General features: G+C 41.6%; 1 protein-coding gene across 1 annotated transcript in view; it reads right to left on the reverse strand.

Annotated features, from left to right (window-relative positions):
- Positions 1-21,071, reverse strand: part of LOC103762186 (ankyrin repeat domain-containing protein 26) — a 50,079-nt gene continuing 29,008 nt past the window's right edge. Inside the window, exons 25-39 of the mRNA XM_029963527.1 lie at positions 19,220-19,403; positions 18,675-18,821; positions 14,993-15,946; positions 14,221-14,373; positions 13,458-13,633; positions 13,231-13,324; positions 12,058-12,132; positions 10,780-10,914; positions 9,683-9,795; positions 9,135-9,276; positions 7,965-8,246; positions 7,107-7,342; positions 6,187-6,433; positions 1,287-1,332; positions 1-265 (exon numbers count right to left, since the gene is read on the reverse strand). Of these exons, the coding sequence (XP_029819387.1) occupies positions 144-265; positions 1,287-1,332; positions 6,187-6,433; positions 7,107-7,342; positions 7,965-8,246; positions 9,135-9,276; positions 9,683-9,795; positions 10,780-10,914; positions 12,058-12,132; positions 13,231-13,324; positions 13,458-13,633; positions 14,221-14,373; positions 14,993-15,946; positions 18,675-18,821; positions 19,220-19,403 (3,106 nt within the window). The 3' untranslated portion in view covers positions 1-143. The remainder of the gene's footprint in view (positions 266-1,286; positions 1,333-6,186; positions 6,434-7,106; positions 7,343-7,964; positions 8,247-9,134; positions 9,277-9,682; positions 9,796-10,779; positions 10,915-12,057; positions 12,133-13,230; positions 13,325-13,457; positions 13,634-14,220; positions 14,374-14,992; positions 15,947-18,674; positions 18,822-19,219; positions 19,404-21,071) is intronic.

The raw sequence follows: 21,071 nt of genomic DNA on the forward strand, positions 1-21,071 counted from the left end.
TGCTTGATATCCATTTAATAGAGTTTATGAGTTTATATTCCAACTGCAAGAAACATGTTTTCACATCTGAACTGAGGGATGGGTGAAACCACAGATGCACTATGAAAACCAAATGATTTCCAGAGCCTTTCATAGCATTTCGTTCAAATCAGGTAATTTTTGGTTAAAACATCACGGTACTCCTCTATTGCTTTGCAAAGGGGATCCTGGTCCACATGAAGATTTTTTGAAGATCCAGCAGATCCCCTTTCAAGTTCAGCAGTAGCTGGAGAGAAAAGACACAAGATTCCTGGTATTACTTTTATAGCAGACAGGGCAAAATAAGGCAAGGACATGACAGGCAACACGAGAGACTGCAATCCAGACAGAGACTTTAAAATTTCCAAGGGAACATAACAACAGAAGGGCTAGGTGCAAAGGAAGAAACCCATTTTTCCACAGTTGCTTATCCGTCAGCAGCATTTCTAAAGCAAGTGGAAGACATTCTGGGGGCTACACACTGAACACCTTCAGGCAATCCACAAATGACTCCTGTGCTAAACAGCCCCCTGTAGACCTCTTCAACCCGAAGTCTCTGCTTTCCTTTTATGTCCAAACCAGTGATTTATTGGCACACTACTACTACTACAGAGCACCAGGCACTGCAAAGACGTAACTCTGGAGGAAGGAATTCCCATGGAACAGGTGCATTTCCTCTTTGGACACCTGGCCTCAAATTCTACAGCATGTTTTATGCTACGTACGGCAAGCACTGAACTGATATTTGCCAAAAAAATACTGAATAATCTTTTCCTAAAGACAGATTATCTTTTGAAACTGATCTTCTTGCTTATTCCAAAAAAGACTGCACCACCTAAGCTACCAAGGCAAGCCATGAATCACAGAATCATAGCAAAAATCAGGAACCAACAACAAAGAACGGGTATGGTGGGGTTTAGTGCTGAATGCCATCAGTGTACATGGGAGGGGAAGTGATGGCTGAAGCTTATAAAAATCTTATCTCGTGGCTGCTTTGCTGTTTGTGCTTGAGATGAACTCCAGTGAAGGGCAACTTCAGCTTAAGCCAAGGGTTTCTTTGCGCTTGGCTTTTTCCAGGCAAGTGCATAACATTGTACGCAACACTTTGGTAAGCAGGAAGTTTTCACATTCAAGTCTCAACTGGAAGGCTAGCAGAAAAAAGCCCTCTGCTTATCACAGGAACTTCAAAAAAATGGCTCAAGAGCTGTCAAGAGTTAGAAATAGTCACCTTTTTCCTTAAAAACCCTCCTAACATAATGACAGATTACCTTGTTGAAGGTCTCTAGTGATTTTTTCATCCAGTTCCTGTCGTACCTAGAATTAAACAGAACATACAGAGTTAAGATTTACAGTTAATACAGAGTTTTGGTACTGTTACCTAAATATGACTGTTAAAACTCCTAAAACATTCTTAACCTCCACAGATAATGTCACAATAATATCATTTCACAATAATATAATTCCAAATAGAGACATCTTGGTTGGGGGGTTGATTTCTAGTGAAGAGAAACTCTTAGTCAGCAAGGCTGTAGCATTCTCATTGCTGAGCCATGAATGGTAATAGTAGTGCAAAACAAGCTGTAACTCACTAGCTGGGTTATAACTGGGCAACTGAAAAATATCAAGAAAGCACAGTGGAGTTATTGCAATGAGGATATAGCTAAAGTTGATCATCCAATACACGTGCAGACCGTCAGCTAAATGTTGAGATATGCACAATGCCATCCACAGGGAGCATTTCAGTTGATGCTGGCTTCTGCAGCTTCCAAAGGGAAGAGGTGCAACAGCAGCTGCTGCAGGGTCGACGTATATCATTGTATAGGAAAAAGCATGTGCCAGTATTCTTCTTTTCTTCATCTTAAGATGAAAAATGGAAAGAGCTCCTGCAGGTCAGGCCAAGACTTTTCTTTATTGTTACTGCAAATACCATGACACCCATATATAAAAATATAGAGACACCAGTTTTTCTTGCAAAATCTGTACTAAGAAAAAAACCCAACAGCTAGAGCTTCCTCATAGCAAGCAGGTTTTATTACACAATGAAAGTCAGCCCAGATCACTAGACAGGAGCACTTAATCCTGTCTCCCCTAGAAGGTGGTTATTCTGGGGGATAACTAAGTTATTCTCACTAATCATTCTGATTTCAAAGTCTTCCTAAGAAGAAATCAGATCTTTGAAGAGTCATAGACCAGGCGCTCTATGCTGCCGTTCACATTTGATGATACTTGTGACTCCTTCATTGTTTCTGTCAAGTCTGTGACACACAGAAGTGAATTCCAAAATAGATACCAAGCAGCTTCCAGGCCTATGATGGCCATGAAGATGCTGAAGGCTGTCGACCACATGAGCTATGTTGAGAGGCTGAGAGAGCTGTGACTGTTTCTTTACTGGAGTGGAGAAAGTTCGGGGGGACGTTCTCTGGGCATACTAATGACCTGGTGGGGGGAGTAAAGAAATTGGAGCGAAAATCTCCTTGGTGATGCCAAGTAACAGAAGAAGAGGGATGGGAAAAATCAAAATAGAGGAACTTTCATTTTAACACAAGGATTTTTTTGTTGTTGTTCATTTGGTTCTCCTACAGGAGAACCACCACCCAGTGGTACTTCATTGGAATAGCCTTTGCCTTTGCAGATAGAAGAGGGGAGCACAGAGTTGAAAGAACAATGGAAAAGGTCCTCCCCCCCCAAATCCCCAAACCTCTAATTTTTCTCAAGCAACAGCAAAATCCTGGATAAAAGGCACTCCCCCCCAGCACATGAAATGAGACATAGGTAACAGAAAAAAGCAGGAAAACTAATGCCTAGACCAAAAGATGACCTAAACCAGGACTAATCCAAAGTAAAGCAGCAGTACTGGAGGAGTTAGAAGAAACCACTTTCCCTGGTTTATGAAGCCCTCAGAATGACCAGAAGCTCCACAGGACCCTCCGCAACATGTGTGGATGAATCAAGAGAAGAAAAAGCTCTTCTTTGACTCTTATATATTCGATTAACCTTTCTGTACTTCTCATCCCCACCTGAGGAAAGAGAAATGGGTGGAAGTAAAGCCAACATGGACTTCTGAAAAGGGAATGAAGAGGCCTTTGAATGAAAATACACCTTTGAGGACTATAATGTGTCTCCACTGTTCTCCCGCTCCTCTGGAGAAGGCATCACAGCTGATGAGCCCAAACCTCCTGAGCAGGCACTTCTCACTGCACAGCTCTTCAGGCAGTACCATACTGGGTTCCCTTGCAGCAGTCACCATCTCAGTAATTCTGCTTCAGGAAGCGGTGCCGACTTACTACTTACCCACAGGAGCTTCTTGAGCACAGAGTAAGTTGGATCCTGTAAGACTCCATGAGATGATACTCAGAGTCTAGGAACTCAACTTCAGAGCAGTACTGGTACTCCAGATATAACTGCTGGTACTATCCAGAACTTTCTAAATAGCAGAACAGGCAAGGAGGGTAAAGAGCCTACTCTTCTAGTTTAAAGAAGTTCCATTATAATAGATGAAATCCAAGCATCCAGTGTCATCTTACGGAGGGTGAAGTACCACAGAGGCCATAACATTACAAACGCAGAAACCACAAAAGTACTCAGCAGCAGTCACTCTCTCTCTCAAACTAACAAGTGCAAACTGTTTCCAGCTTTAGGCAAAGGTGAATGCATCAGTAAGTTTTAATCAGAACCTCACAGCATAAATAGACAAAATATTTCCAGTACAACCCAAGGTTAAACAGTACTGGCTACAAACCTTGTCACGTATCTGGCTGCAAAGAGAAAAAAAAGATTTTGATTAAGGAGCTGAAAAAGAAAGAAAACCAGCCTGAAGTTCAAAGGTCTTCAGTGGGAAATAAGAAACATGGCCTACACGTACACAAGGCAAGCAAAAAAAGCTAGCAATTACAAGAGGGCAGGTGGAAAATGGAACTAGAAAAAGAAAAGAAATTGAGAGAGAGAACAGGAAGCAGACATTCCCTTTCTCATCTTATGTAGGGAAACTGGTTTCATCAATCCACCAATTCACACTGGCTGCAGCCAGCAGAGTTCACTATTCTTCTCTGTGTCATGACAACCACATTCATTTTCCCCAGCCTTTGGCACAGCAGTTAGGATTTAAGCTTGATGGTTCTTAAATGTAACAACAGGCCTCCAGTCCAAAAATCTTCTTGCAACACGCATTCCTTGCCTTGGGCTATGGACTAAGGCCACAGTACAGACTTACATTCTGGTACATGGACCACTAACAGTTCGTTCTGTTTTTGACCCAGAAAGAGAAGGTCAGGTTGGGATTGAAGCAAGCCCCCAAACTAAGAAACAAAACCCCTCCAGATATCAGTCATTGAAGGCTGGGGAAGTGTCATACGTAGTTGTACATCAACTTCCCTGAGAGTACGCTCAAGGCTGTGAGACACATGTGGCCTGAAAAGAAACTGTATGGGTGCTGTTGCAGTCAGGACGCTGAGTTGGAACAGCATCACCATTCTCAGATCTAGTGCATTCTTTTCTTGGAATCAACTCAACTGTTTTCCACAAGTAGATCTGGGAAGCAGTTGTTGCAAAGCGTTGAACCAGCCTATATAGCGATTTGAACTACACATCTGCATAAATTAGCAACTGGATAAAACAATGAGCCATGAAATAACCTGTAGAAATATTTAATTTCTGTAACATCCTTCAGGGAAGCCAGGAGAGCAGTGAAGGTTTCTGTCTTGATACTGACAAAACTTTGAGATGCCCAGAGTTTTCTTCTGGAAAATCACAATGGAAAGGACGAGCTGAAGACTGTTGCTGTAATTCAGTTTTAGGAAGCACTGGGTATTCCCACTGTCCTTCCCTTCACTATCTGTTTTCCCTGTTCTTTTTCAAAAAAGACACAGCTGTCAACTCTTTTCTTTTCAACTAGGGCAGCTTTTTTCCTCAAACAGGAATGGTTTCCTCCTCTGCCTTTTCCTTCTTTTAACATCTTGCTGCCATCTCTCTGTCCTTTCTTTCCCTCACTTGTTCCGTGCTCCCTGCCCCTCCTGGTCTTCTCCTTTTCTCCCTTTTGCATTGGGTCCCTGAACTGTGCTTCCTTTCTAGTGCTGGCCTGCAGAATAGTCCCTGCAGATGGTACAACACTAATTACCTCACGAGTTCTTTCCATAATGCCTGTCCATGCCTCTGCCCTCAAAAACGTGTTCACAGCGGTACAGAAAAGTTCCCGTCTGTAACTGCCGCTGCTATGCATTACCTACACTGCTTGGCCCCTTTTCATCTCCTTGGTGTTTTTGTCTTCAACCAGGTGCTGTATGTAGACACCTTGTTGAAACGGGTTCTTTCCAATGGAGGTGAGGGGACCAGTGAACTGAGATGGACTTCAAAGTGAACAAATGCTTCTCACATTCATCCAACAACTAAACACACTAACTCAACAGAGAAGCTTGGCCATGCCTCAGTCCCATGCTACGTGGCTGTCCCACTGATTACAACTACTGGTGTGTGGTTTCCACGTCTCCTGGTATAATGCTCTGCATTCTGGAAGGGATGTGCTATCCCACTGACTGCTGATTACAGGGCATACTTGGACCAGTGCTATTGCAGAGGTTGCAGCATTGCTGCACAATTAGAAGGCCGTGAAGACTTCCCAAGGAGTAGGGAGTTCTGCTGTTTCATGTAGTAAGATGTAGCAGGAACTACAGGAACAAATGCCTCCTACCCTTAGTAACATATTAAAGCAAGGTCCAATGAAGAAACTGCTAGAACAAGGATCAGTAATGAAGAAAAAGGTGTCTCACAGATGTCTGCTGGCATTTGGCACTCATGGTGACATTAGCCACTTGAAATAGGTCACACATACCATACATGTAAATTTAGTGTAGAACTTAGGTGCGTGGTTCGTGCCCCACAGTGCTCTTTACCACAGTTTGTCTTGTAAAAGAAGGTAGTTACACAGCTCATTGCTTCGATTTCAATATTTTTTGGCCTTTGACCACTCTGGAAAATTTGTACAAACCTGATGACCAAAAGTCTCCGGCCTTACCACATATAGCTGTGTACAGTTCTGAGGATTAGCAGTTGCTCTGGCATATTAGAGAATACGGCATGGAACAATAAATGGATTCGAACTTTAGGCTAAAAAGGATAACCTTGCATACAGATTCTCCTCAGCAGTAGTCAAGAACAGCACTTCAAAATGCTCACCTTGGCCACATAAGCTTCAACTCTGTTTCTTGGTGATAATGTGTTTTCTGTTGGGCTTAGGAAGTTTCCTCCAAGACTGAGACTTCTGTTCAGTCCCAAACTGTTGCCAAGATGTCCCAGGCCAGTTGAATACAAAAGTGGACTTGCAGCCAGATGTCCGCTGACAATGCTGCTTGTGATTAAAGATTTGCTTCTATGGCGCTCTCGAAGGAGCTTGGTGTTGGCCTCTGCAAGTCTCTCATTAGCTCTGAAACATTTAGAAGCACAAAGAGAGTCATCTTTGGCAGTAAGGCTTTTGCAAAGTTACCCTCCATGTCCTTGACTACTACTCGACTTCTAAAAGCCAAGGGCATTAAGAGCATCCAAAACAAGCACATCCTTTGATCTGAGCTCGTTCAGAGGGCCTGTTTCTAAGAAATCACACTAAGTGCAAGGAGCAGCAAGTGTCACCTCCATAAGAACGCTGGCCTATCCTGGCCTTCTCAAGGAAAGCTCAAACCTCAGACCCACTGCCAAAACAGAAGCCAAGAAAGAGCGTTCTTATTTTTGATGCACAGAATCCAACTCTGTTCTCTGAGAGGCCTCTCCTTATTCAAACAGTAAAGGGCACAAGATTCATCTTTTCTGTCCCACACAGGATGTGGAGATTAGAGACTGGCAAAAAGACTGCCTGCTAGAACAACATCAACTTGAAAAAGACACCAATAATGCCATAATGGCGCTACTGTGGTGTTACTGCTGGAACTCTTAAAGAGAAAGGAAGACAGGTCTGATGAAGGGAAGGGTCTTAAGGGACTTTCCCCACAAATATGCCCTGTTCTGCTTTCACACATCATGCTGGCGAGATGTGTGATTTTAGAAGGAAAATGCACGAGGAAAAAGGAGTCTGTAATTATCAGTCCAAAAAAGCATGGACTTACCTTTCCAGTTTCTTGGCTAGGCTTTTTCTGGTTTTCACTTCCTCCAGATAGAGCTCTTTGTACTTTTCCACTTCTGCCTGGGTGGATTCTTTTTGAAAAGTACTGTCTTGTTGGGTATTTTTTATCCTGTCCAGTTCACATTCAAGATCTCTAATTCTGTCTTTTAGCTGGTTTCTTAGTGAAGCATGATGACTGGCTCTGATTTGTTCTAATCTGTCCTGGGAAGCTGCCTGTGCCTGAAGGACACACAATCACCACAAGAAAAAGAGAACTCTCTCCAGCAGAAAATTGCATGTACCCAATTTCAAGGCTTTACGAAGCGAGGCAGTTGTGCCTCCTCACTACCAGCAGCAATGAAAGCAGAACCCTGGAGCTACTATTATACAAAGCTACTAATGAAAGGACACCCTCTCTGTAGGACAGGGCATATGGAAACGATTCCTCAAAGACAACAGGAGGATCTCCCACCTCCACAACTTCAGTAACTCCTTTTCTGAGCACCTTCCTCCCCTACAAGGACAAAGCAGCACCTGTAGGTCTGGCCATGACAGCTGGCAGTTGCAAAACCCATTGAAGGATGAGCAGCGAGAACCAGGCCAGCGGACAGAGATACCCCCAAGCACTGCAAAGTGGGAATCTGCCTGGGGCAGGCTTTTGATTCAGGGACCTGCTGGCACATCACACACACTCATGACAGCCCTCCTGCCCAACCATATTGCCTTCTCCCACTGCCTTCAGGAAAGGCAGAAGTACAGCACTAACACACAGAAAAAGGCACAAAAAGAAAACCACTAATAACTGATGACCATAAAAACAGTCTACATAGCGCCTACGGACACTTGTGAGAAATTCACTTACTTGCAAAAACAGATTGACTTCTTGTAGTTTTTGTCTTATTTCTTGTCCAGCTCGTTCTTCCACCTCCCTTTTATGTTGTTCTATTTGGCTGCGATCTACCAGGTTAGTCTCCGAATGATGTTGGAGTTTTGCCAGCTCTTCTTGCAGCTGGCATTTGCTCTTCTCCAGGTTTTCACACTTCCCACGCAGGGTGGATAGCTCTTCTTGCAAATCCTGATTTTTGGCTTCCAGCTGCATGCATTTTTTAGATTCCCTGTCCAGCTGCTGGGAAAGTTCACCAACCTGTCCACAGAAGAAGAAAAAAAAAAAAAGAAACTTAAGAGTGATCTAAAGGCAGTGAATTCTATGAAAATCTCTAACGGGGCTGGCTCAGTACTAGAAACTAAGTGCAACCAGGCTCTTCTTTTCCAGCAAGAAGAGCTTTCACCTCATTTGTCTCAGCATTCCTCAGGTTCCCATCCTTTCTCAGCTCTTCCGGACTCCAAAGGAATCACTGCAAAGGCAGTAAGTGATTCTACAGTGATGCCTTCCAAACCCAAGTGTAGCTGTGAAAGATGGCCACTTTAGCAACGAATCTGAGTAAGGAGCGGAGAAGGAAATCAAAGGTTCCATGCCACTACTGCACAGGCAGAGCAGCCTCAAAACCACTGCTGGGAACAGTCCTTCTGAGTCCCTGTGACAAGAGGGGCTGAAAGAGCTACCCGTGAGCAATAAGTTACAGATTTTCCCCTGGGAGGCACCTGTCCTCATTGTGCCCTGGGCAGCAACAACACTGTTGAGAAAAATCAAGTGTACCTGTTCTGCTCTTCTTGCTGAGGGCCTGTGGGAGGGCTCCCTGGCCGCTGAGGTCATGCACCCTGCCAGGCTGGCTGCCACTCTTGGCTTGCCCTTCCTCTGCAAGACAGCCTGGCCTCCATGAGCCCTTACACCTACTGCTTTGCCCTTACAGTTGCATCTTTACCCATAATGATAACTACCTCCGTATTAGTTATAGTCATCTACTACTGTAACAGCAGAAGGAGCATTAAGAAAAGCCCATCACATCCAAAATACAGCCAAGGAAAATAAAAATTATCGACATGACAATAAATGTACGGAAAGCATCTCCCAGGTTTCAAAAGAAATAACACCACAATCAAAAAAAAAAAAAACAAACTATGTAGAGCTCACCTTTGGTCTTAATCTACCAACTTCACTGACCATTTCAGAATATCTGTTCTTCATTTCTCCCTGCAAGTTAAGCTGGGACTCAATTTCTCTTTCTTCATACACCCTTAGTTTCTTCGTAGCTCTACTCAGAAGTCTCTTCAACCTGCACAGCAAATTAGTTAAGGAAACCATGAAACACAGGAGCCTTTTCCATATACTCTCGTGTAATCAGTGTAGACATGGCTTTCTTCATCTTTAACATGCTTGACACCACCAGGAATTGCTGAGAAAAAACATTATTCCTCATAAATTACCTAAAGCATCCAAAGTTCAGCTGAAAAGATCAATAAAAGATCTCCTTCTCCCCAGGAGAACTCCAGGGCAACCTGCATTGGTAATTCCTCTGGCAAGTATAGAAAACTATAGGCTCATACAAAGAAGTGCCTTGCAGGAACTAACACAAGGCTTGAATTTGCCCACAGAGTTACGAACACCTATTTTTACATTAAAGTTCAATAAAACTGGATTTCTACTCCAGGATACCTCTTCACCATTTCAAAAATCCATACCTCTTGAAGTCTTTCTGCAGTTCTAAGTTTCTTTTCATTTCTTGGTCCAGGCGCATTTCAACTGGGCGTTTCAATTCGACCAGTTTCTTCACTTTCTTTCTTTCACTCTCACACTTTCAAAATAGAAAAGATACATGATGCACACAGAGCTAAAAGCAATATTGAGGAGCAATACGTGCCTTTAGCACTCTCCACAGAGAGGCTGCAGTACATCTGCGTCTTAGCCAAGTTCCACAGAGTGCCAAGGGACAGAATTCCTGAGAACAGTTAAGCACTTTAGGTTTCACATCAAACAGGCCGATACTGAACAACAAAAACAAATGCCTTCACTGAAGCAGAGGTCGCCTTCTCTTTCAAGCAAAAAATGTGGAAAAGATGCTACAGAATACTTTGGGCAGTTCTCTACTCATAGTAGGGATTATGTAGGTATGCTCATCATGGGAGAATACAGATAAATCTAAGGCTTTCATGTGATCTTTAATGACCAGGAAACAGAGGAATTTGATCTCTTGGAATTCTTTAGTGTTTTATTTCCCTCCGCTGTTACCTCCATCTCTACTTTGTGCGTATTTACTTATGTACTTGTTGCTTTGTACTTCCATTATTCCTCTACAGAAAAGGAGAAAAGGGAAAGACTGCACACCTTTGAAACTGTCAGCCTTTCTTTTTCCCAAGCACTAGTTCATTTGCCTAGAATTCCTTCAGTATGTTTTTCTGCAAGGCTTTTAAGCATCCACTAGCCTGAAAACATGCTGCTGTTCCTCCATGGACTGCACTGGAAAAATGAAGCACTTCAACGTTGCCCAGAAACCAAGGGGTCTGAAGACGACCAGAAGGAATCCAAGAAACACTGGAGAATTGCAGCCCTACTTGATGTGCTCAACTAATAGCAAACCATACTGGGAACTCTTCCAACAGAACCACTCCAGAATTTACACAAAAATACACAGTTACCTGGATGATCCCGAAATCACAAGATACTCAGAGCATGAATGGCAGGGATAATAAAAAAAGCTGTTTATGTAAGAACTCAACAGAAGGATTAACATGCTTCTCCCAGGTACTGGCTAGGTCTCTAGAGAATTTTCTGGGCTTACCTGTTCAAAGAGCTCTGCCTTTTCCCTGTCAAGCTGAGCAACACGCTCCTCGAGGTTGGATCTTGACTTAAACTGCTCTTCCCACATGCTCTGCAAATCCTTTGATGTCAGAGCCAGCGCATTCTGCTTTTCCACCTGTAAAAGTAACAGTGGCAGAAGAAGAAACTAAGGTGACTGGAAAGAAAACAGTGCAATAGAAAGCAGTAACTTAAATGGAAACTGGCCTAAGCTCTGCAAGGTCTATGGTTAAGCTTAACGTGGAGTGTAAAACACAGCTCAGGAAACATAACTGAGAAACTGAAACTGATAGAAAGAATGAATGCTCTAGGAGTGACAAGACAAGGTTTCATCTTTAGGGAATAACAAGACATGCACACACACACAAAATCACCCTGCAACTTTCTTCCAAGGGTTCTCCAGAGTTCATGCCACATACTTTCTAATATGTGCCCACTATCTCTGGTGCTCACCACAGAAAATACCCTATTCTCATGGCTTCTGTAACAGCTGCACATCTCCTGAGAGCAAGAAAATGTTTTTAAGGTTATTTTTGGTTCTGCCTAAAGGGACAAAGATTTGCCTAACAGATACATTTGAGTGGAACAGAACTTGGTGATTCAGTTAAAGTATAAAGACCAGAAGATGAGAAGATGCCTTCAGTGGCATTTTTTAAGGAAAAAAAAAAGAAAAAAAGAAGAAACCAAGAGATGTCTGCTGGCTACACAAAGTCACAAAAACCTCAGCACAAAGTCTTAGATAAAATAATTGTTAGGATGTATGACTTTCTCAAGTGTCCTTACAGACAAGGTGAAACACTGGGTCTTGTGACAGAAACTAACATGGCCTCAAGGCTCTAACAAAGTTGCAAAGATAATGTGCATCTCCCAACTCCAGTCTCCTCTCTCAGCTTTCAGCCATAGATCTCCCCATTGTCCACAACATCCACCATCGCCATCATCTCCTATGGTTTAGCCCTAGTAGATAGCTAAGCATCATACAGCCACTTGCTCACTCCCTGCAGGTGGGATGGGGAAGAGAATTCATCAGATGAATCACGCTGATGAACACAAGTATCTTGCACACGGCAACACAGATGCAAAACACAGCAGCAGGGAAACAAGGAAATTTACAGCCTTCTCCCTTGACAGTGCCTTGCCCTAAAACCAGACAGATATTTGACAGTTGTGTGCCTACACAGCCCACCCAATCTTTTCATCAATTACCTACACATAAAAATTCAAAGACCAGAACAGTCATTCACAGAAGCAAGTCATCTACCTGCTTGTGGTGGTCCTCTGCAGCTGCCTGCGATGTCCGTAAGCTAGTTATCAAGTCTTCCAGGCGGTTGTGAACCTACAGAAGCATTACAGGAAGGAAGAAGCCACACTATGACTTTCTAGATTGAAGTTTACACCTTACTACCAAAAATAAATACCACATAAACCTCTTCACTTCTTTATTCCTATACTATTTACACTCAGCACCAATGATCAAAATGGCCTTAGTTTGATGCCACTGTCATACTGTTAGCAATCATCACCTCTGCCATTTGTAGCAGGGAGAGAGAGACAAGACCATGGTGGATATTAAGGATCTTCAGTGAAAATGGGCAGGAGTAGCTTTTCTCATCGCCCCGTACACTTGAAAATCATGTCCTATTAACTAAAGGGGAACAATGAGTATTGTAAATGCCTTTCTACTTCTCTTGACAGTATCAGTACATCAGAAAGTTCAACTTTCACATGTAGTGTTTCTCAAAAATTCTTCAGCTCTAATTGACAACTACAGCTGTAACCAGAACCCTAGTTCACTGGTTACAATACGAAAAAAAAATCGCTTCATACAGGCCACAGATGTAAGCACTTTATCAGACCTAAAATTAACAACTGTGTAGAAGCAGTGGGAAATTCCAGGGCTCACACTCAGTTCTGCAAGTACCACAGGAATTCCTCTTCACTGTTTCATGAAAACACACATGCAGCAAGTGACCAAAGGAAAAGCAATTCTGCACAGAAAAAGCTCTGGGAAGTATAATTTTTGTTCCAGTTTTATGATGCCAGCCAGGCCTCTGACACAAAGGCCTTGGCATCAATATACCCTGCGGAATTTCCACAACTTGATGAATACTTTAAATGAAACACACTGCAACAAGTAACTGAAGCAGCATCTGATGTATGATACGTATAAAGCGGACAATAGTTACACCAGTGTATTACTTGCAAATCCTTATCTTTTGGAGTGTTAAGTTTGACTTGCTATAGTCTCATGTGAAAACACAAAACCAGGAAGCTGGGGAGTGGCACAGGCTGCTTTCCAAGCAACTTCTATTCAGGAGAATGCAGCATATAAGTTCCCCTAGGCTCTCCACCAAAACTTCATCTTAAAGTTTCCCCACAGAGATAGGTAACTAGGCTCAAGAGTCACAAAAAGGGAAATTTATGACCAGCTTACTGAGGCAGAGGCTTGCAGGTCTCTCTGAAGGGCTTCAATCCTATTGCTTTGTTGCTGGACAGTGGCTTCCAATCTGGTGTTTTCAATTTCAAGGCTTAAAAACAAATACAGGTCTTACTATGAAAATCCACCAGAGCAACAATGATGCAACAAGGCTATCTATCCTGTTGTTTCCACCCAATCCCCCAAAGTCATAGACACCTCGCTTCACTGGGTTACTCTCTTACTGTTGCACGTGTTCTTCCAGTTGTTTTAGAGTGGTATTAGTCTCGGAAGATGCCAACAGGAGGTCCTGCAGTTTCTGGGAAGAAGTTATTGCTTCTCTTTCCTTATCATCCAAGGCAGTCTTCAAGTCACGAATGCAATGCTCAGACTGAAGATGCTTTTCTTCCTCCTCCTGCAGCTGTAAAATCACGGTAAGAATCCACAGTTTTCAGGGGAGCTTTTACATAGAGGAGCCAGCTGCTGCTGAAGAACTCAAGTGCTGCATGTATGTGTGCATATCCTCTGCTCAAAGAACTGGAATGAATTCAAGTACCTTCAAAGCTTCACTTCTACTACCCAATGAACACAAGTCCTCTTTTACAGCAGCCTCTCCCATCCCTCCACTGCTTTCCTACAGCACGGCTCTAAGCACTGACACTGTGCCTCTGACTCTTTCAGTGACTTAGGATGCTCTTTGTGCCCTCTTGATTGCTCCTCTGTGAAAATATGAATTAAAAAGTTCATTCTTCTCCTATAGTGACTATAAGCTATAAACACATCAATTTATTGTGCAAAGCACCTTAGCAAATACAAATTTCCGTTCAAGTAAGGACATAATGTCCTCATGTCAAAGACATGGACACCAAGTTTATAGAACAGTGCAATTGAATCACACATCATGAAATCTATCCTGTTGATTTTTTTCCTAGATTTTTAGGAAAACATCCACTCCTACTTTCAATAGCCACCCTCAGATTTATTAATATAATTACAGACATTGTGTACCTTGGTTTTAACCTTTTCCAATTCCTTCTGCAAGCGCAGCTTGTCTTCCTCCAGGTCACTGCGGTAGCGTGTAGTAACTTCAAGTGAAGCTTCTGACATAGACTGCTTTTTAAGAGCATCAGCAAGCTCCTGCTGCAGCTGTCTGATCATGCCCTAATGAAACAGTTAAATGAGTATGAATAAAGTGGTAAGAACATGAAAAATATTATGACTTAGTTGATAACTCAATTGAACCTGTCTTTGGATTGAACTCAAAGGTATGAACCCTCAGAACATACATAAATTAACACCTGAACACTATAATACTCTTCAATTTTGACAGCAATTTGCGTAGAAGAGGTTTTTTCCTCTGAACTTAATATAAATCGATTCCATATCAGTTCACTTATCTGCATCTTCATTTCTCAACTCTCATATATTGGATGGTTCTTCCTTTTATACCACTCTTATTTGTGTCATCAGTGCAATCCTTATAAAACCCATCAAATATATAAAACCATTCTATAGGACAAAAAATGGATTAAGGAAAAGATGAAAAATTTCTAGAGAAAAATCACCTTTTTTGATCAAAGCTTAGATTTGGATACCTTTTTTCTGTTTTCTGCTCAGATCCCATTTGCCAAAACCTTCCACAATTTCAAGAGAAACACAACAAACTGGAACAAATCAGCATTATCTGGACCCACGCATATAGCTTATACCTGGTACACTTTAGAAACACAAATTAATTTCAAGAACTGACAAACTTGTTCTTTTCAAGCCTCGATTTTACCTCTCTCTCTATTTTGTCAGTCTCATACTTGAAGACTTGTTCTCTTAAATCGGTACACTTGGCATTTAATTCCTTGTTTCTTTCTTCCACCAGGTAAACTTGCTTTTCAGTATCAGCTCTGAGTTTGTTGAAAATATCATTAAACCGATCCTGTACATCATTCACTACTTTTTCTTTGATGATTCCCTTGTTCTGCACATCTTCCAGTTGCTGACGGAGCAAAAGGTTTTCACTCTGGAGCTGGGCCAATCGCTCCTGCATGGATTCCTGCTTTATTGTAAGTTTGCTTACTTGATCTTTCTCAACTTGTCGAGCATGATCGTATTCCTTTGCCTGACACTGGGCTTGACTTAATTCTTTTTGTGTCATTTCTAAAAGCAATATTTTTTCTCTGAGCATTTGTTTCAACTGGTGCAGTTCATTTTCTAGACCATTAGCTTTGCTTTCAGCTTTACTCAGCTGCTGAGACAAGCTCTTGTTGGTTTCTCGCACATCAGAGAGGTCATGATGCAGCTTGTCTTGCAAGCGAAGCCATTCATCTCGTTCTCTCTGAAACGTGCGCTCGACATCACTTTTGGATGACTGATGACGTTCGAGTTCTTGAACAGTAGTGTTCAGGCGGGAACGAAATGATTCAATTTCTGTCTCTAGTCTGTCTTTACTTTCTTTTGTTTGCTCAAGTTTGGAAGTTAGCATTGCAGATTCTGTCTTTAGTAAGTTCAGCTGTCCATTGTACTGAAAAACTGTTTGCGTTAAGGCTTCTTCATTCAGTTTAAGTTCCTTTTTGAGATCTTCATTTTTTTCTTTCAAGGTCTCATTTTCCTCTAAATATTTTCCTTCTTCCTCCTGGTGCCTAAGTCTTATTTGATCAAGTTCTAGTCTTAGCACAGCAATCTCCTCTTGCAGTAACTGATTTTTGTACAACAGATCCTTTTCTCTCTCAGTGTCGGATTCCTGAATGACAGGGAACATGAATAAATAGCCAGCTGGGAAATAAATCTACAGAAACACTTCAGCATTGAACTGCATTTTAACATTTCTAATTGTGAAGCATGACTTCAAAGATAAGAGTAAAATTTCAGGAAATATATAAGCTACTTTATGAACCCATGGACATGTACGATGCATGCACAGAATGAGAAGTGTAACATACCCATAAATAAACATCCCAAATATACAATGATTTTTTTTAGCTTAAATCAGCAATTAAATAAAATTATTTAAAATACCTCAAGTATACCTTCAGGTATAAAGCTTCTAAAATGATATGTTGTGCAAGTTTGGAGTTGGCTTCCTGCCAAATCTCCGAAACTCGACAACAGGGTCTCCTTCCCAGAGAGGGAAGGAAAAAAAAACGAAAGACCAGGCAGCCAAAGTTCTAGCCAAAATATATATATATATATTATGTATAAAACAGAGATATACAATGAGAATTATATATATAAATCTATGACCCCAAATAGCTTCCCGAAGTCGAAGGGAGGAGGGGGGAAGGGAGAAGGGAAAAGGATAAAATAGGGTGAAAAGGGACAAATAATAAAACAGATCTACACAATCTAAAAACCCAGCAAAGCTGAAGGATTGGCAAGAGCTCACCACTTCCCTTGAAAGAAAGCAGTACGTCTGGACACGGCCCAGCACTCCCCCCTCACACGTGGTCGATAACAGCAGTTACTGTAGGCCTCAGCTCTGGATAAGCCAGGCTCAGACAGGGACCACCGTTCTCCAACCTCGCCGGAAGAGAAGAGTTGTAGTTGGGTTGTTGAAGAGAGGTGGCCATGTTGTAGAGCCACGAGGAAGGGGCTCTGAGCCCCTTGGGCCCTCTGGGGCCTCCCAGCCCCTGGCTGGGGGCTGCAGGGACCTGGAACAGCATAAAGCTGGGCTAGGTGCCTGTAGTTATGCCGGGAGATGTTTTTCTCCATGGGCGCAGAGCAGCAGCCGGCACTGACCAGAGAAACGGTGGCAGAGAGCCAGGATAGATAACACCTGAACTGGAGGAGCAGCAGAAACAACATGCAGCACCAGAGAAAGGACTCCTGGAAGGAGAGCCGAGGAAAAGAGAGCCAGCAGCCTGTGAGACAGAGTTCTGGGGGTAAGACTGTACCAGCCCCCCGAAACTCCTTTGAGACCTCCGAGAAAGGAGGAGTAGATGGACTCCTATTTTAGAGGAGCCTTGGAGTATGCAGCACCAGAGAGATAGAGGAGCTGAGAAGCTCAAAAGACATCCCAGAGCTGGACCGGGACAACCAGATGGAATGCGGGGGGGAGTTGACCTTGGCTCCCCCCCCCTCGCACTGCTGCCACGGTGGCAGCCTGAGAGACAGGGCACAGAGGCCCTGCAAGAGATACCAGACCGTCACGAAGACCCCCCTGTGTCTTCGTGATATGACGTGGTGATACGACCTTGTCTGGGGTTACGAAGCCCACGGAAGACCCCTCGGTTGGAGGCGATGGGGCCGAGAGAGGCTTGAATACCTCCCTCGTGAGTGCTGGCAGAAAGCCAGCTATCAGCTGCTGCATGTGGAGAAGACAGACAGACTGCTACCTCAGAAGATGCTGCTGCTTAAGGACTGGAAGGGATCTGTCCTTCTTTCCCTCCTGGACTTTTATTTGGAGGGGAGAAGAGATCTGATCCACTGTAAATACATATGTCATGGTAGAGATAGTTTGTGATCATGTGTATAACGTGATATAGTATTTATTTGTACAGTCATTGTAATATATTCCCTTTCCCCCACTTTGAGTCTGGTGTGTGTTTTGTCTGGAAAAACCCATCTCACATTAAGTGGAGATGTGGGAGGGGGAATGGAGCTAGGGAATTGGATTTGGGGACTATCTCAAACCATGACATATGTGTATTCATGCCTCTGAAATATTCCCTTTAAGTTTAATTTACCTGTGTTACCAATCTGGTAAAAACAAGGCTAAAGAGGGTGTTTTCCTTCTTCAATATCTTTTTAACACTTTTTCTTTAGCTTTACTGAAAGTTAGCTATACAACTGAACCATCCCTGGAATGCAAGAGTCTTGTATATTGCTTGTTTATTACATAACTTTTTTCCCACATAAGCATATCCATCCTACGTTAATTGGGCAGCACAGCCAAGTAATTCTTCCAAGAACTCCACCTGCTTAGTAAATTCAGATTTTAAGACAGTGTTCAGGACTACTTTTTCTCCTTCAATTATTCTAACTAGTACAGAGAGTTTAATTCATTGCTTATCTTCCTTCATAAAATTTTGGTATGGGGAGGTGGAAGAGAAAGGCACACTTAAAGTAACTAAGTTTGATAAGGAGTAAGTAATTAAAAAAACAAATAATGGGAACAGAGAGTGAATGTCAAACAGCTTTCTTCCTGGTCAACCTGAATGTAGGTAGCTATGTGTTTCACTGCTAGAAATCTTAAAAAGTGATGATAAAATGTCTGGGAAAAGAAAAACATGACAGTTAAAAATGGTGTAAATAGCGCTTTCTGGTAGTTTTCTACTTGCACATGCAATTGCAGTACCTACAGGATGATGCTGCTTTCCAGAACTTTTAAAGACATAAGGGATTAAAATGGAAGACGTATTTACAAAGTTACACTGGGAAACTGTAAATAATCAATCAAGCAGCAGAAAAATTTATATGACTTGAGAATGAACATGATGAAATTTAATTAATTAGGGGAAAAGTCTACTTACATCTGAATTTTTTCCTATAGTTCTTCTTGTCTCTTCTTCTAGTTCCTTTTGTCTCCAAAGGTGGTTGTTCAAAATGCCTTCTTGCAGGGCTCTGGCACTCTTTTCCTGAGAAAGGTGTCTCTGTGTTTCATCACGCTCTTCTTCGACCTACAATAATACAGTTAAACTATTTGCTTCTTGAGAAAAATCAGAGCTAGCAATATCTTCCCATTCTCCATTTTATTTTTGTAAGTATTTTTGCTTCCCCACAATTATAATAATCCATCTATAAATTTTCATTTTCTTCTGAAAAATTAAGAAGAAATACAGAATGTTTGGTAGGAATTTAGAAAAATAATTCAAAGTTTGGCTGTACCTGAAATACAAATGAGAAAAAAAAAACAATAGACTTCTTGGAAACCAACTATTCTCAAAATTTGGCAACAGTTACCCAATGCCTTGTCCATGAACTAAGTACCTTCTTCTTTAGGCATACTGAAACACAACACCAATAAAAAAGAAGCAGGAAATAAGAAGACAAATGTTTAACGGATTATTTAATATACCTGTTTCAAGAGCTTTCTCAGTGTCATTAACTCCATTTCTAAATTTCTTGATTGTAACTCAAGTTGCCGTTTCTCCTCCATCTCTTTACAATATTGCTCTTCTTGCCTTCTGAGTTTTTCTCTTGTTTTCTCATAGAGTGCTTCTACTCTGACCCTCTTTTCCTCTTCTTGTTTCAAAGTAAATCTGGGATTTAACAGAGTAGTTGAGAAATTAAAGAACTGATATAAAAAGTAGATATTCCACATGATGAATTTGTAGAGACAAACCATAAAAATGTTAAATATTGTCAGAATTTATATTTTTACTATAATTTTTAACTTTTTAAAGAATTCTAACTTTATTCCATTATCCATGGTATCAGTTTGATAAGATATGGAAATAAACCACGGAGTGTTTTATCCTTTGTAAGTTTACATAGGTAAATATACAATGGTACGCAAATTTCTGTAATTTTTAAAGAAGTCATCTTCACATTAGAGACACTTCATTCAAAAGGAGTTTATTGTCTTTTCAGATCGAAGCATCATAAAATTTTGATTAATATGATTAATATACCTTTTCTTAATATGCTGAGCATTGCCTGCATGTTATGGATTCAGTGATTGCAAGTCATGCTGATGAAGCAGCACATTACTTATCTCTCTGACAGACCCAACAATTTTATAACAAGCCTTTTCTAAGTCTAAAACAACTGCTGACCACAGAAAGAGCAAGCAGTTTCTCTTTACTCCAGAATGAGGTCAGTGTTCAAAAATATATTTAGAAATGCACAGGGTTTAAATTTAATGAGATTAAAAGTAGTTTTCAACCTTGATGGATCTACATCTGGGAGAAACATCAGCAATTTAATTTTGAAGGTAATTCATACTGAAAGCTTTGGGGAATATCAACTTCTTTATTAACTGAAACAATCAGCAACAAACACCAACATGGGAAGAAATGGTCCACGGTGCGTCCACAGTATCCAAACAAAAAAGCAGTTTTGTGTTTCACAATTAATTTTAGTATGTTTTTCTCATATCCCTTGCAACAGTCAACAAGGAAAAAAAATAACATAAAGAAAGAGCTGGCAATTGAAAATCTGCTTTAAAAATTCTGCAAAACAAGTATCAGCAGCCATTAATAAATTATTCAGAAGACTGACAGTAACATTTGTATTTCAGTGGTTTATATTGCAAGGAAAAAGCTTTACATATTTTAGGGTAATTTCACAAAAGAAAAAATACAGCTTTTATAATTGTAAAGTTAACATCGCTTTGATAATTTATTTAGAACAAAAATATTAGTTATTTGTAATTGATACATATTTGAGAATGTGCTGGCTTTGGCTGGGATATCCCATACTGTATGGCATCAGCATATACAGCAGGCAGAAGAAGGAAGAAGCAGGGGGATATTCAGAGTGATGGTGTTTGTCTTCCCAAGTCACTATGTGTGATGGATCTCTGCTTTCCTGGGGATTGCTGAACACCTGCCTGCCCATAGGAAGCAATGCAGGGATTCCTTGTTTTGCTTTGCTTGTGTGCATGGCTTTTGCTTTCCCTATTAAATTGTCTGTATCTCAACCCATGAGTTTCCTCACTTATACCCTTCTGATTCTCTTCCTGATCCCACTGGTGGGGGAGTAAGTGGCTGAGTGGGGCTTGGTTGCCATCTGGGCTTAAACCCTGACAAACTGCTGGAGTCAAATCCAGGCAAACCTAGGACTGGCTTTGTCTTCCATATACCAGAAAGCGCAATGCCTCAAAGCTCAGTTCCGTCAGCCTCTCCTCACAGGGCTGCTGTTCCTGCTCCCTGACCAGCTTGGTAGCTCTCTGCTGAATGCACATATATCAGTTAAGATCCCTCTTG

Source organism: Manacus vitellinus, unplaced genomic scaffold, assembly GCF_001715985.3.
Source record: "Manacus vitellinus isolate BGI_N305 unplaced genomic scaffold, ASM171598v3 scaffold_5_pilon, whole genome shotgun sequence".
NCBI lineage: Eukaryota > Metazoa > Chordata > Aves > Passeriformes > Pipridae > Manacus > Manacus vitellinus.